This window comes from Stenella coeruleoalba (genome assembly GCF_951394435.1).
Source record: "Stenella coeruleoalba genome assembly, chromosome: 2".
NCBI lineage: Eukaryota > Metazoa > Chordata > Mammalia > Artiodactyla > Delphinidae > Stenella > Stenella coeruleoalba.
This window is the reverse complement of record NC_137147.1, coordinates 8,532,752-8,547,760: the sequence shown is the minus strand read 5'-3', so window position 1 is coordinate 8,547,760 and position 15,009 is coordinate 8,532,752. Positions and strand designations below refer to the sequence as shown.

Genomic DNA, 15,009 nt, shown 5'->3' with positions numbered 1-15,009 from the left:
TCCCAGTGGCAAGTCATCTCCCTCATCCAGAAAAGCGGTCCCTACCTGCGATGAGGACTTTCACAGACCCTTGCCCCACTTTCCTGGGCTTTGGGGTATATTTTGGGGAGGTCCTAGATCAGGAGACTGGCTGTAGCTTTACAACTAATACATGTTCACATTTGTGGGGCACCTTAGGTGCTAGCATTTAGCTACAGGCTTTGGGGATGAACGCGCTATTTACGGAAGATGTGAAGTAACTTAGGGCACATTCCATATACATATTGTGGGAAATTGGAGGGGCCCCAAATCCCCAAATGGGAAGGCATCCCGAGCCAGATTGAAGTGTCTACCCCCAATGTGAGCAACTGGATACAGGGGTGGGGTAGGGTGCGGTAGGGTGGGGAGGTGCCAACACTGGGGTTGGTTTGATTACAACGAAACTGCCCCCGACATCCTGGGCTTCCATGATGAAGAGACAGCGCAGGAGCAAAATGTCCAGGAAGGAGTGAGAGAGACCAGAGGAAGGAGGCTCCTCCGCCACCCGAGTCCTCGTGTCCCCAAGTACGTCACGTGGGTGGGAGTGTGTCACACACCCCCACGCGCCCACTGCCACATTCCTCACGCTCCTGCCCCCGGCCGGGCCCATATACGCGCGCCTGTAAGCGCCGGGCCTCCACGGGCCACGTCGCCGCCACCTGCTGCTGCATCCTTAGCGAAGGGGAAGGCGCATCTCCGCGCCTCCCACCCGATCTCCACCTCGGTGTGGGCCTTCCTCTCACCCCCATACTCCGGGGCTGTGTGTAGGACGTCTTCCCCGGGCCCCTCCCCAACGCAGAGGGGGAAGCAGAAGGAGGAGCTCCGGCTGCAGCCACCCGCCCTCCCCCACCTCCGGAGCTCCCCCTCCCCTCCCCTCCCCTCCCCTCCCCTCCCCTCGGCTGCCGCAGCCCCGCTAGTAGTGCGAGTCAGCGTGGGCTCCCCAGAGCGAGTCGCTAGGTAACAGGGCGGGCTCCGCAGACCCGGGGCCGGGGAAGCCCGGGCGTGTCGTCAGCAGCTGCGCTGCGGAGCGGGGTCCGGGGGCGCAGGGACCCTTCCCTGTCCGGGCCTGCTGACCAGGCTGGCCCGCCCCCTCCTCCCAGGACGCCTTAACCCGCGCGGTTCGCCGCCGCCGAGGTGCCCCTCCCTTGCAGGGACCCCGACGCAGCCAGCCCCTTCCTTCTTCCCGGCCGGTGCGCACAGCTCTGCGCGCGGCAGAGTGGGCGCCCCACTGTCGCGGTCGCCGTCGCCGCCGGTAAGCTGCTCTCGGGGGTCGGGGCTGGGGCGGGGAGGAGGGGGAGCGGGAAGACCGGGACAGCTCCCGCCACCACGGCCGCCGGACCAGCCAAGTGCTAAAGTTTCCGGGGCTCCGCGCCCCACTGGGCGGGCGCGCGGCGCGGGGCTCAGCGGTGCGGTAGGTGGGGCGGCGCGGTCCTGCTGGGTGCCTGCCACCCCTGGACCCGCGGGGCGCAGCTCTGCGCGCTCTCACGCTCTCTCTTCCTCTCTTCTCTTCCGCGCTGCCTCTCCGAGGTCCTCCTGCCGAGCCCCGGCGCGGGGCATGAGGAGCCCCGGGGCGCCGCCCGGAGACTACCCGGCTGCGCGCACACCTCGACAGCGGCGGACCGGGACATGAGCCGCGCGCGCGGGGTCCGGCGCCCGGCGGCCAGCCCCAGCTGGCAGCGGCCAGCGGATCGGCGCTGCCCGGGAGAATGAGGCAGGAGCCGGCGGCAGCCTTCTCTTTCTCCTCCTCTTCGCCTTCCTCCGGCTCAGGCACCCCGGGCCCGGGCCAGGCTGTGGCTCTGCTGCGTGCCCCGCGCGCCCCCCGCCCGCCTCCGGATGCGCTGCTCGGTAAGCCAGGCCCTCCGCCGCGGAAACAAAGCCCCTTCTCACGGCCCCAGAGGCTGCCTCCGAGCCCCCTGCTCGGCCCCCACCTACAGCCTGTGGGATTTCTTACTGAACCCCTGGATTCTCCTGTTCCCCAGACCCTGCCTAGAGGCCGAACTGCCCGGGCGCCTTCGAGACCTGGTGCTTTCCCGGGCCATCAGGGAGGCAGATGCGGGCTTGACACGCAGGCAGGAGGAGACCTGTTTGGTCTCGATAATGCTATATGCAACCTGGGTTCAGACGCTTCATTTGTGGAGGGAGACGACTCGTATATAGTGACCTCGAAACTGGTGTCCAGGCTGTGCTGGGTAGTGTGTCTCCAGACCACCAGAGGAAGTGCGTTCCCCTTATTCTCTGGCTCAGTTGAGGAAACTGAGGCCCAGGGAGGCTGAATGACTTAATCAAGGTCACAGGGCCAGGAAGCGCAAGCCAGGGAGACCAGGATTGGAAACCAGGGTGCTGTTTCCACCTCTCCCTCGAGCTGATCCTTTTGTAACAAACACACCTGTCCCATTTCTTCTACTAACTGCTTCCGTCTGGAGTTACTGCGTGTGTGTGAAAAGACTTGTGCTGATGAGTATCTGCTTGGATGAAATAGATTGCTGGTAGCATGTATTTTTAATTTTTTTGTCCATCCCTCCATCACATAGCTGCTCACCCTCATGTGAACTGTAAGTGCGTGGCCACTTCTGTTCAGGTAGGAGGAGGATATGTTCCCCTGGGTGCTCTCTTTCCTGGGATTCTGTTTCTCCCAGGCCTCTTCAAGGTTGGAAAGGGCAGAGTTCAGATCCTCCTGTGTGCCTCCTCTATGCTGTGTGTGCCCAGCACACGCTCGGTCTCAGAACCACGTCGTAGACCCTTCTGTGGTGTGAGGGCTAATCAAAGCTCGTGCCCCTGGTTGTGTACGTCTTAGAGATGGTTACTTAACAGGCTGATCCCAGATGGCCACTGTGTAGGAACCAGCCCTGCCCGAAATTTTATCTTGGTTCAAATTTGCCAACCTTCCATGTCAGCAGAACTTCCCACATCTCAATCCAGAAGAAAAGGAGGGGGGAGGTTAATGCAGACAGGAGGCCTTAGCTTGCCCCCAACTCTCTGGTTGTGTAGCTCTTAACTGTTTGCTTAAGTGCATTTAGGTCGACCCTGAAAGGGAAAGCCACGCGGAATCACTTGGTCCTGGTCCGAGGGGCTTGTTTACTCGCTTGAGTCACCAAGCGTTGAGCTTGGTGGTCTGCGGAACTCGGACAGTGTTGGTGTCAGTACAGGGAAAGGCCATCGGTTTCCCTGTCAGTGAAATGACGGGTCACACTGGATGAACTCTCAGATCCCTTCCAGTGAAGGGATTCTTCGAGTGGCAGAAGAGGGGGTTACAGGCCGGAGCTAGGGGGTGAGAGCTGATCAGACCCACACATTTGGAAAGATAGCTTGTTGATCAAATAGGTTGTTGATTTCCAAGAGGAGGATATGGTGCCCGAGGGAGCTGCAAAATTCAGGTTCCACCCAAAGGAGGTGAAGCCCGGGCAGTGCTTTAGCGGATTATTTATTGGGCTAAAGCATGGTGGCTATAAAATGTCCCAACGTGCCGGATTGGGTTCATGGGACAGGTTAGGCATTTCATTTGGAGAGATGACATTGACCCCTAAGAACTGATGAAATACAACGCATCAACTAGATGTCCAGCTGGCTCGAAAGTGACCAGCTGGTGAGCCTGCCTGTGCCTTTCAGAAAGAAACTGTCATAGCTGCATAGGTAAAACCTTCTCCGCCTAAACAATTAAAGCAAGTAAATAAAGTGATTTTTAGACTCTCCTCTCTCCATTGTTTGCTGATTATATCAGGGAAGGGTGGAGCCTGTCTCAGCAGGAATAGAGGGACTGTCACAAGAAAGGGGGGCCACTAGGAGGTTTAGACCCTGACTTGGTCTTTGCCTGTAATTACAGCTAAATTCATCAACTTGCCCTGTGGGCACTTAATGGGGTTGTTATAGATCTTTTAAAGATGTGGATCAATGAACCTTTTAAAGTGTTACTGAATCTCAAATGAAACGGGCACGGCCCACCTTTTTTTCCCAGAAGCTGTGCTCCCAGCGGGTCTTAGGACTGTTTGATATTTACGGAACCAAAGCAAAGCTTTCATTTTTGACAAGCTCATGGGGTCTGTGAATGGCGAGTAAGGCATCTTGTGTGGACATATCAATCTACCAGCATTGTGTGTTTTAGCTCCGCATGACTGACGGGTGAGGTTTTGAATAAAAATGAAGGCAGAGAAACAATCTTCATGAAGTTACTTTTGGAAATGATGATGTAATTATGAGAGAACAGTTTTTATGTCACATATCGTACTATTGCTACCCAGAGCCTGATTCCACAGAAAAATATGACTCCTGTTCCTCATAGTCAGTTTTTAATGCATCAGTTCTCTCTTATTTTTTGCTCTTTTTTACCCTCCTGGCGTGAAAGTGTGCAATTGAGAAAAAAAAGTCTCCCTTTTCGATTCTGTTTTGTCTTCAACCCACTTCTTTTCTGGAAGATTGCTAAACCTGACCTCTTCCACACCATATATAATGGTCTCACGTTCAGGTATATTCTAGGTGCCTCATGTTTCTCTTGGGAGAGCAGGAGGGGTATGCATCACAAATGAATGACAACAATGAGACGTTTCCCTGGTGGGCATCCCATTTCTAACTCGGGAGTCTAGACCAGGAAGTCTTTTGATCAGAGCTGACAAGCCCCACATTGTGAGAACCCACTTCGGATGCTGCAGCGTTTGTGCAGTGTTGAGGATGTACGCAGGTACCTATGGGGTGTGTTCCTTTTCTCTAAGAGGAACATCCTCCAGAGGCCAGGAGACCTGGGATTTATTCTTGCCTCTGCTGTGAATTGGCTTTGTGACCTTGGATAAGTCATCTCCATTCTTGGGGTCTTCATTTACATCTGTGCAATGAGTGTGTATGTTTGTATGTGTCCCTGTGTTCATGTGCATGTGTGTACATCAGTGCCAGGAGACCCCCTCCAACTCTAAGCCCGAAGAGTCCTCGGAATCTGGATGTAGCTGGTTATTAATAGCTCCAGAGTGCCCTGTACTTTGAGGTTACATAACATTTTCAATTAAATATCTGTATAAACAGTAAAGAACTGGTCATTGTAAAAAAGTGTATTGATTATCCTAAGCGGGGACTCTACCCTGTGTGATGAAAGAACTTTTCATCTTAAAGGCAATAATGCCAGCTTTCCCATCATGGCACCTTGCGGGTGGCATCTTGGCACACAACGGAGAGGGCTGAGCCAGGACCCTCTCTAGGGTCCATGCGGCGGGAGCCACTATGTAATTTGGGTCAACGGGGTAGGAGAAGTGTCACATCTAGCTTTATAGCTCGAGGTCCAGGGGACATGGAGGTTTCGCCGTAGTCTTAGGCTGTTCCTGGAAGGTAGGAGGGGAAGTATGTAATTACTGTTTGCAGTTGTTTTGAAAATGGAAAGTACTTTAATTAGAGCCTTGAATTCAGCTGAAGCTGAAAAATGGTGAGAAGTGCGTAGATTTGGCAGTGGTGTTTTTGCCGGGTTCTCTGGGCAGACTTACTTGTCACACTTTAAATAGTCTGTGGTCAGAGGTCAGGTTTCCTAGCGAAGCTGCAGTCATCGTCAGATAAAGAGGGTGGGAGAAAGGAACCACCAGTCCTTAAACATTTTGTCCCGCCGGCTCTGCAAAGTAGATCTTACGAACCCTTGTTCTAGATTCGGAGCCTGAGCTTGGAGAGCTGAAGCGCGTCGCTCGAAGTCGCACGGTTATTGAATGGCAGAAACAAGCACGATTTCAAGTGCGTTCTGCTGGGGTTGAAAGCATCCTTCCCTTACCTGCCACACTTCATGTCCACTGATGCTGCAGTGTGTCTGGAAATCGAACCCTGTCCTTCTTCCCCAAATTTTAAATAACAGTATGGCACAGAGAGGGCATGCCAAAGATTTGATGTATATGACATATGGGGGTGATGTCGTTCTTGAGAGACTCCTGAATCCAAAATGTTGGATTTCTTTGAACTCTATGTCGAATGTATTAGAGTTGAAAGATACTCAGAAATAAGCCAAGTGTTACCCTACCAGGGTTAGCGTTGGTAGTTCTTCGGGGGACGCTAAAATAACTCCTTAGGTGCCATGTCACCCTGGGTTCTATGGGAAGTGATCACAAGCTGGCACGTGGGATATTTTGGAAGGCGTTGCCAGCCTGCACCTCGCGAAAAGGGACGCAGAATAAAAGTTATGTAACAGAAGCTTTCGGAAAGAGCGTGACTCCTCTTCCAGCATGCCACGGGTTAATCCTTCCCCAGACAGCAAACTAGAGAAAGAAGTAGAAGGCGCAGATGCAGGAACTTAAAGGTTCACCTATAGCTCTTAAGAGTTTCCAGGACTTAGAGGAGGAATTGTCAGTTTCAAGAACTTTTCAAGCCCCCAAATAGAGATGCCGTAACAGCAGATACTTCGTGGAGCCTGCGGAAGTCCACCCACGCTAGCGTAGCTGCTGCCGTCTTTGCTGATAGCTCTACAAATCTGGATGACTATCATCCGTACCCAGGACAGAAGATTCCAGAATCCTGTCTGCAACACACAATTTACAGAGGGTAAAGGGAAGTCATTGAAATCACCCTTCCTTACATTCTAGTAAAGATACTAAGCTGGCTGTCTTCGCCAGCAGTTTAAATTCCTTCTAGCTCTGATGCTGGCCTTGCCCATGTCATAGGAGTGATGTCTTAACAAAAAGGACCTTCCCACCACCTCTTCTGGATTCCCGAATGGCTTCTGTGCCAAGAGCTTCGAGTTTCATGGAAGGTGATTAATGAGAAAAAGCAGACAGAATGAGTTGGAAAACTCGATTGTGATTCACCTGTCATCTGTAAAACACCAAAACATCTTAGCAACCAGCACAATTTTTCGATGTGGTGAATGAGAAATTACATTGCATGTCCCTAGTGAATGATAAATTACATTGCATGTCCCTAGTGAGACCTGTAGAGTTTGTACCCTTTGCTCCCAAGCCTTGAGAGAACAGATTCCTGGTAGCTTCAGTTCTGGGCCAGATTTTTAGTACCTTTGGCTAGTCAACGGCAGAGAATGCAGAAGTGGCCATACAGAGGCATCGGCAGTTAGGCAAGAAGGCCGTGAAGTCCCTGGCCTCTGATTTGTGATTCCTGTGAACACTTATTTGGGGCCTAGTAAGTAGAAATGATTTAACACCCATTTCCAGCATTGAGAAGCACAGAATTTTCCTAAATTTACTAAAGAATTTTATATGTTTCATGCCGTCTTTGTATGTGGCTTGTGACGAGTGTAAATGAGACTCTACGTGGGTTTGAAAGCCTGCACCCTTACAGGCCCTTCTGGTGGACGTCGAGGGCTCGCCTTAGCATTTGCTAGGCGGAACGCTTCTGCACTCGACATCACGGAAACCAGAATCACAGGTCAGGTGGGGTGTTCGGGAGGCTCTGTGTATTCTCACTTCAGTTTCTCAACAAACTGTGATGAGCCACTCTCTATGCCTCCTTTAGCATCCCCAAGCAGAAGCACACATAAGGAATGCCCAGGGCCTCCTGTCTTTCCATCATCCCAGGTTTTGAGCCTATGTCTGCTAATATAGTCTGGGATCCTGACCAAGACCGTTTCGTTCTGCCACAGATAAGCCACTCAAGTTACGTTGGCCTCTGTGTGACCCGCCCTGCCCCCCCAAAGATTCTTGCTTCCTTTTCATTCAGAAGATGGATGATAATGGCAGTCTTTTTTTTTTTTTTTTTTTGCGGTACGTGGGCCTCTCACTGTTGTGGCCTCTCCCGTTGCGGAGCACAGGCTCTGGCCGCGCAGGCTCAGCGGCCATGGCTCACGGGCCCAGCCGCTCCGCGGCATGTGGGATCTTCCTGGACCGGGGCACGAACCCGTGTCCCCTGCATCGGCAGGCAGACTCTCAACCACTGCGCCACCAGGGAAGCCCGGCAGTCATCTTTTAATGATCCTATTGACAAGTCTTCTGTTTTTAAATAAAGTGAATGTGCTTTGACAGCATCATGAATAAGCGGAAAGTGATTTATGAGTGCATGTAGTCCCAGTTCACTTGCTGAGAGGGCTTTATTGAAAACTTCTGAAAAAGTAAGCCCGGCTTTGCAGTGTTAAACATTAAAGGTAGAAGTGGAAGCCCGTGTTCTCCACCCAGAAAGCAGGATAGAAGAATACACTTGTTCTCTAGAAGGGACTGTTGAGACTTTTCTCAGTGTTACCGACAAGATCAACACCCATCCGAAAATGTCGTACAGGTGCTGAAGTTGTCATAAGCCTGCTCCAGGTATCCCTGTGGAATTGGAGAGCTGCTCTGTCCATCTCTCCAGGCATGATGCTATCTCCTCCACTGGGTGTGCCTCTCTGGTCCTGCCTGATCACTGGTGATCACTGGGGTCGTTCTTCCATCGGACAGGTGTTGATTGTCAACAGTAGAACAAAGATTCAGTGAACACCAGCTCTGTTCCAGGCACTGCAGGGCATTGGGGCTGCAGTGGTGGACCACAGACAGCTGCAGTGTATCCACACATGGCTTCTGTTCCTGTAGGCCTGGGACGGTACCACTGCCCTTTAGGGCCCATCCCAAATCTGCAGCGGAGCAAGGAGGCCAGTGAGGAGAGCCCAGCCTGGGAGTGAGGGGGCCTGCTTGTCAGCCCTGTCTCACCTGGGCACCTGGGGACAAGCCTCAGCCCCACTCTGGCCCTCCACTGGCTTCCCTCGGCTGTGAAGTGCAAGGACTGAGTCATGCAGGGTTTTTTCCCAAGAGGGATCCAGGTACCACTTCCGTGGAAGCATCCGGGGAGCTTGCTAAAATACAGATTCCTGGGCCTCGTGGCAGACCTATTGAGTCAGAACCTCAGAGGGTAGGGGCCTAGAATCTGTATTTTTAGCACCCTCCCAGTAATTCTTCTCTCAGGAGCAATAAAAATGCGAGAACCAGATTCTTCTAGGTAGTTAATCACTCGTCCCCTTCTTGCTCCAAAACACTCAGAATGTGGCGCCGCCTCCCATGCTGGCCACTCCCCCCACCTCCACCCAAGCCATTCTCTTTCTGCTTCCCTGCTGCCCTCTACAGTTTGCTTTCCAGTGGCCCCCAGAGGGAGCTTTCTAAAGGACCATGACCTTTTCTGCTCAGAGCTCAGAGCTCGCCAGTGTCCCTGAGAGCAATGGCCAACGACTTTGGGAAGGCCTCCAGGGCCCTGCACGATCTGGCCCTGGGTCCGACCTCCGCTCCTGCCATCTCCCCTTGCTTCTCCCCTTCTAGCCACACCGGCTTCGTGCCGTTCCTGAAACCCACACAGCTGCCCGAGAGCCCTGTCACTCTCCATGAGCCCATGGGACCTGGGGACTGACAAGGAAGGGGGCTCGGCCGGTGGGGAACAGCCCTGAGGAGGTGCTGTTCTCTGTCTCCCCACTGCTTTGAAACTCTCTACGGACGGATGCTCTCATGCTCACTGGGGCCAGTCTCAGCTTCCAGGCCCTCCACCAAGTACATGCTGTTTCAGGAGCAGCCCTTTAATTCAGAGCACCATATTATGGGGGGAGTCATCACTGGACGGGATCACTGAAGTGGGCCTGGAGATCTCTTTCAGAGGAATCTTCTAGAAAGACCCCGATCCCCTCCCTTAGGCTGGATGTTTCTTCAGCCACAGTTAACCCTGGGGGCCCTGCCGTCCCTCCTCTTCCGTCCACAAACATTCCCAGAGCGACAGCTATGTCCAGGCATCATTGCAGGCCTGCCGTACACGGGAGACGCAGCGGCTCTGGGGTCTGCTTGGTTTCGTCTCCAACTCTGGCTCTTGCTTTCATACGGATGGAACAGGGAGGCCTGGACCACAGTCTTCTGGCCTGTGTCTTCTCCCACCGGGGAAGAGGAGCTCTGGCCTGTTTTTCAGGAGTGGCTCTCCTGGGGCCTGGCTGAAGCAAACCGATCTCAGAAATATTGAGTGCGTGCTGGGTAGGAGGGAGAGATGGACCATCTCGTAAGATTCGCTTCCAAGGAGACCTGACCGCATAAGCTGGTATAGAGATTTAAGACATAAACCGTGTCTTAGACAAGTCAACACATGGCACTAGTTCAGGGTCCCTTGAAGCCAGCCTGCCTGGCAGTGTATCGTACGAAAAAGGCCATGAAAACCTCAGGCCCTGCTGTGTCCTGCACATGGTAGGTGCTTCTCCTTGAATCTCGTGGAAAGAACCATTTTCACTCTTAGCATCCATCTTACAGGTTCCTGCAGGGGACACATGGACCAGGCCGTCACTGAGAGGCCATCAGGTAGGATGGTGTGGGGATAAAGGGAAAAAAAGATGCTGTCTGTCTTCAATGGACCCCGAGACAGTCGGGGAAACGTGTAACGACCCTGTAGCTAATTAGAGTGGTTCACGTGCCCCGAGAAGGCAAAGGTGGGAACGATGGCTTTGGATGGGGGAGGGTGGGAGCATGAGTCTTGAGAGATGAGTAGGAATTTGTCAAGCAGAGATGAGGGCGAAAGGCATTCCGGGCAGGAGGGAGAGTGTGAGCACATGTGCAGAGGCCAGACCATCAGGGGTGGGTGAGCAGGTGGTGCGGGGCTGTAGCGTCGGGCTGCTGGAGCAGAGGTGCGCCAGTCCTGTCCCGGCGGGAGTGGGCCTGGAGTGCCGGGTTAAGGAGTGTGCCGTGTCGCGCAGGTGATGGAGCCGTGGGAAGTGCTTGCGTGAGGGTGTGGGCTTTAACAAGACAGCTGGTGGTCCTGCTTCCTGCTCGGCTGTATTATGGTGAAGGTGTGTAAAAGGTATACATGTATTAAAAGGTGTATGAAAATAAGGCATCGTCTGTGCAGGATGAGTGTGACTGTCTGGGGCATGACCTCCAGGCCCTGTTTCTCTGATTGCCCTGTGTCTACTGCTCTGTATCTGTTGAGTGATCCTCCAGGCCCCGCTGCCCAGACCCCAGCTCCACTGACCCTGTGGGGCTCGGAGGGGAAGCGAGGTGGCCATTGGCTGTAGCACTTGCTGCCCAGCCGTCGTGGACTCCGGCCAACGGGAAGTGGAGCAGGCAGTGTCCCAGCCTGATTCACTGAGCCGTGGGTCTCCCTGCACCTCTGCAAATGCATTCAGGCTGCTCCTGGCCTAAAAACAATGCTCCCAGACCTACAAACACAGCGGAGAGAATCCAGGGCATGCGTTCCCCGGCCAGCTTCCCTGAGCTTCCCCCAGCAACGGGCTCGGTGGGCGGGAAAGGGGTCAGTTTCAGGAAGCAAAGCCCATGCCATTCTGATCGTTAACTTTGAAATCAACATGCTCGGTGGGATGGGTGACTTCTGCAGAGCCAGTGGGGCAGACAAAGGAAGAGGGTCCCAGGGGTCCTGTACCTTCTCATTGCTAAGAGAAGGAGAGGGAGAGAAAAGGCGTGTTCCACAGGCCAGTGGGCAAATTCTTAGCTGTTTCTGGGGAGTTCGGCCCTGGAAAAGAGCCTTCTTTAGGACAGGCTGACTGCAAAATCATGCCAAGGGCAAAGCATCCTGGGCAGTTTGAAGAGCTGCCGCCTGCTGGGGGCCTCATCACCCCAGAATGTGGGCTCGGGGGAGGGATGCAGCGCCACCCTCCCAATGGCCCCATTTATAGATAAAAAATCGAGGCCCAGGGAGGCGAAGCAACTGGCCCAAGGTCACACAGTGGGATTGGAACCCAACAGGGCATCAAGTCATTCTGGAGTTGGTCATGATCTTTGAAGCTGGCCAGTGCCCAGTGTTGGCGCAAGTCCACGTGGAAATGGACAGTTTGTGCTCACACCGCTTTGTCCCCAACCAGTCGCAGAGGATGTGGCTTTCTCCTTGTTCCTTTGCCCTTCCTCTTGGAAGCCAGGCCCAGAGCCAGGGTCCTGGGCGACCAGAATTGGAGGGGGCTGGGAATACCCCTGGATCTCTGGCCCTTTCCTCACTTGCTCGTTTGTGAAGCTTGTGTGGGTGTTTGATGCAAGGAGAGAACAGTATCAGAGCAAATCAGAATGCTTCTCAGCGTCTGGCCATGGGAAGAACTGAGGCTGAGGTCCGTTTGGAGCTCAGGGTATCATGAAAAGCCCCACCAGTTATCCAGGAAAGCCTGCCACCCAGACTCTCCAAGCTCCTTGGATGTACCCGAGTCCAGCCCAAACCGCCATCGGCATCCTCATCGGTGTCTCTGTCTCCTCCCAGCTGTCTGTTCCTGCATCCCCAGCGCCAGGGACAGAGCTCGCTTAGCAGTAGGAGTGGCTCCAGGCCTCTTAGTGGCTGAGTCAGGGGTGCTACGTGGAAAGGGATCTGTTTGAGCTTCTGGAGCAACCCGGCTCTCCTGGCTGTGTTTCGCCTTATCAAGGAGGTTCTCCCGAATGCGTGAGAAGTTGATGGATGTCAGTCCTGCCGGCTGACTTCACAACAGTAAAACCTTCAAGGCTTCATTAGGCAGATATATAAGTACAGTTCCCGTTCGTGAACTGCGTCCATCACAGCCCTCAGGAACATGAAGGAATTGTTTGCAAACTTTCCCAGTTTATTACCCCCAAACTTGGTAAATGTATGTTTTAGATAAATAATCTTGCGAGGCCCGTATGTCATGGCAGCTTGGGACAGAGGTGATCTACCTGCTGGCAGGTTCCGTAGGTTTCATCACCTTATTTACACTTATTTATAATGGAAGAGTAGAGCAGAGCTAAAAAATACCATCCTCACGTGGAGGGAGGCTAAATGTTTTAGAAAATGTACGGGTGCCACGCAGGTGGGCAGTGTGAATATTCTGAAGACATTCAGAGTGTCTGACCTCAGTCCCTCTGTTTTTCTGGTCAAGGACCTAGCCCCTTCCAGATGGGAATGGCAGGTTCTTCAGTGAGATTTTGATTACTGTCACACCCTCTTCCGGGGGGCATGCGTGTTTTAGTTGAACCTGTTTTCAGAGTCAAACCATGGAGCATCTAACTCACTGTGCGATTCTTAGGCAATTTGCTTTAGCCTTTTTGGACCTTGTTTTCTCTTCTGTACAATGGCCGTAATAATAACAATTAGTGATAATCATAGCTTTTATATACTAGGTGCTTACTCTGGGTGGAGACTTTGTGCTAAATAAGTACTCTCCATGGGCTAGTTTATTGAATCTGAGCTCAATAAAGCAGTTACTTTTCTTATTCCCATTTTACAGATGGGGAAACTAAGGCTTAGAGAGTATTTATTGCTGCATACGAAACACCTCCAAGTAGTGGCTTCAAACACTAGTGATCCTTTAAGTCCAGGGGCCGCCTGGGCTCAGCTCGGTGGTTCTTGCTGAAGGCCTGTGAGATCACAGTCAGGTTGTGGCTGTGGCTGGAATCATCCAGAAGCTTCCTCACTTCCATGCCTGGTACCTGGCCCAGGAGGACGCACACAGCCTGGGGGTGTGGGGGGCTGTACCGCTGGGGCTCCTCGGATCTCTGTGTAGCCTCTGTCTCCAGCAAGGTGGGCCAGGCCAGCTGGACTTCCTGCATTGTGGCTCAGGGCTCCAGTGCACACGTCCCAAGAGGGAGGGAGGTGTGGGAGGGCCGTCTGTATCGCCTTTTATGGCCAAGCCTTGGAAATCACACAGCATCACTTCCGGCATATTCTGTCCCTTAGAAACAAATTACTAAGGCTGCCCACATGGGAGCCCACATTGATGGGAAGGGCGTTGCAGAATTTGGGGCATGTTTTAAGCCACCATGGAGAGCATAGGTGGCTTGTACAGGGGGTGGACTTTGGTAGGCGGCAGAGTAAGGGTGTGACCCAGGCGATAGGATCCTGAGCACATCCGGCCACCCCCCTGACATTTGTAAACACTGACCACCTTGCTCTGTGGGAAACCGGAGCTCCCTAAACCCCGGCACCCTCCTGTCCACCTTTCAGGTGTGCTCCCTGAAGAAGCCAGCAAAGCTGCTAAGAGCACGATGTCTGCTTTTCGGTTCAAAGAGGTGCTGGCGCAGGCCCTGTGTATGCCCCACCTCGCCTCCCCTTTCGTCCCCCTGCCTCCCTCCCCCGCACCCTGGCCTCTGCTCACTTTCTTGGACCCTGTAGCACGTTCGCCTCCGTGAACAGTTCTGCCTCAACAAGTATTAAAAGTTGTATCTCATGATTGAGTTGATATCAAGATGAATATTTTAATGTTATATATTAAAGCATTTTCTTCTAAGTGAAAGTTCATTTTTTTCCTTCTGATTTTAAAAGAAGTGGAAACGTTTCTATGAGTCTTGAGCCCTGTGCCCCCTGCATCTGATGGAAAAGTCAGGCCTGCCTGCACCTACCCTCCCTGCCCTCATTCCCTCCCCCTCCTCTCCTTCCCTCTCCTCCCTCCGCAGACACTACTTCTCTCTCTCTTTTGTTTTTAATGCACATTCTTTTTCAAAAGTTATTTGTTTTATTTATTTATTTTTGGCTGCGTTGGGTCTTTGTCGCTGCGCACAGGCTTTCTCTAGTTGTGGCGAGCAGGTACTGCTCTTCGTTGCGGTGCGCGGGCTTCTCATTGTGGTGGCTTCTCTTGTTGCGGAGCACGGGCTGTAGGCGCGCGGGCTTCAGTAGTTGTGGCGCACGGGCTTAGTTGCTCCGCGGCATGTGGGATCTTCCCGGACCAGGGCTGGGACCCGTGTCCCCTGCATTGGCAGGCGGATTCTTTTTTTTTTTTTAACATCTTTATTGGAGTATAATTGCTTTACAATGGTGTGTTAGTTTCTGCTGTGTAACAAAGTGAATCAGCTATACATATACATATATCCCCATATCTCCTCCCTCTTGCGTCTCCCTCCCACCCTCCCTATCCCACCCCTCTAGGTGGTCACAAAGCACCGAGCTGATCTCCCTGTGCTATGCGGCTGCTTCTCACTAGCTATCTATTTTACGTTTGGTAGTGTATACATGTCCATGCCACTCTCTCACTTTGTCCCAGCTTACCCTTCCCCCTCCCCGTGTCCTCAAGTCCATTCTCTACATCTGCATCTTTATTCCTGTCCTGCCCCTAGGTTCTTCAGAACCACTTTTTTTTTTTTTTTTTAGATTTCATATATATGTGTTAGCATACGGTAATTGTTTTTCTCTTTCTGACTTACTTCACTCTGTATGACG

General features: G+C 52.9%; 1 protein-coding gene across 2 annotated transcripts in view; it reads left to right on the top strand.

Annotated features, from left to right (window-relative positions):
• The first annotated feature begins 1,156 nt into the window (after positions 1-1,156).
• TUNAR (transmembrane neural differentiation associated intracellular calcium regulator) overlaps positions 1,157-15,009 on the top strand; it is a 47,979-nt gene continuing 34,126 nt past the window's right edge. The window contains exons 1-2 of one of the 2 annotated variants that reach the window (XM_079913471.1): positions 1,157-1,270; positions 1,546-1,863. In XM_079913471.1, the coding sequence (XP_079769597.1) occupies positions 1,852-1,863 (12 nt within the window). In that variant the 5' untranslated portion in view covers positions 1,157-1,270; positions 1,546-1,851. The remainder of the gene's footprint in view (positions 1,271-1,545; positions 1,864-15,009) is intronic. The other variant, XM_079913472.1, reaches the window with a different exon arrangement.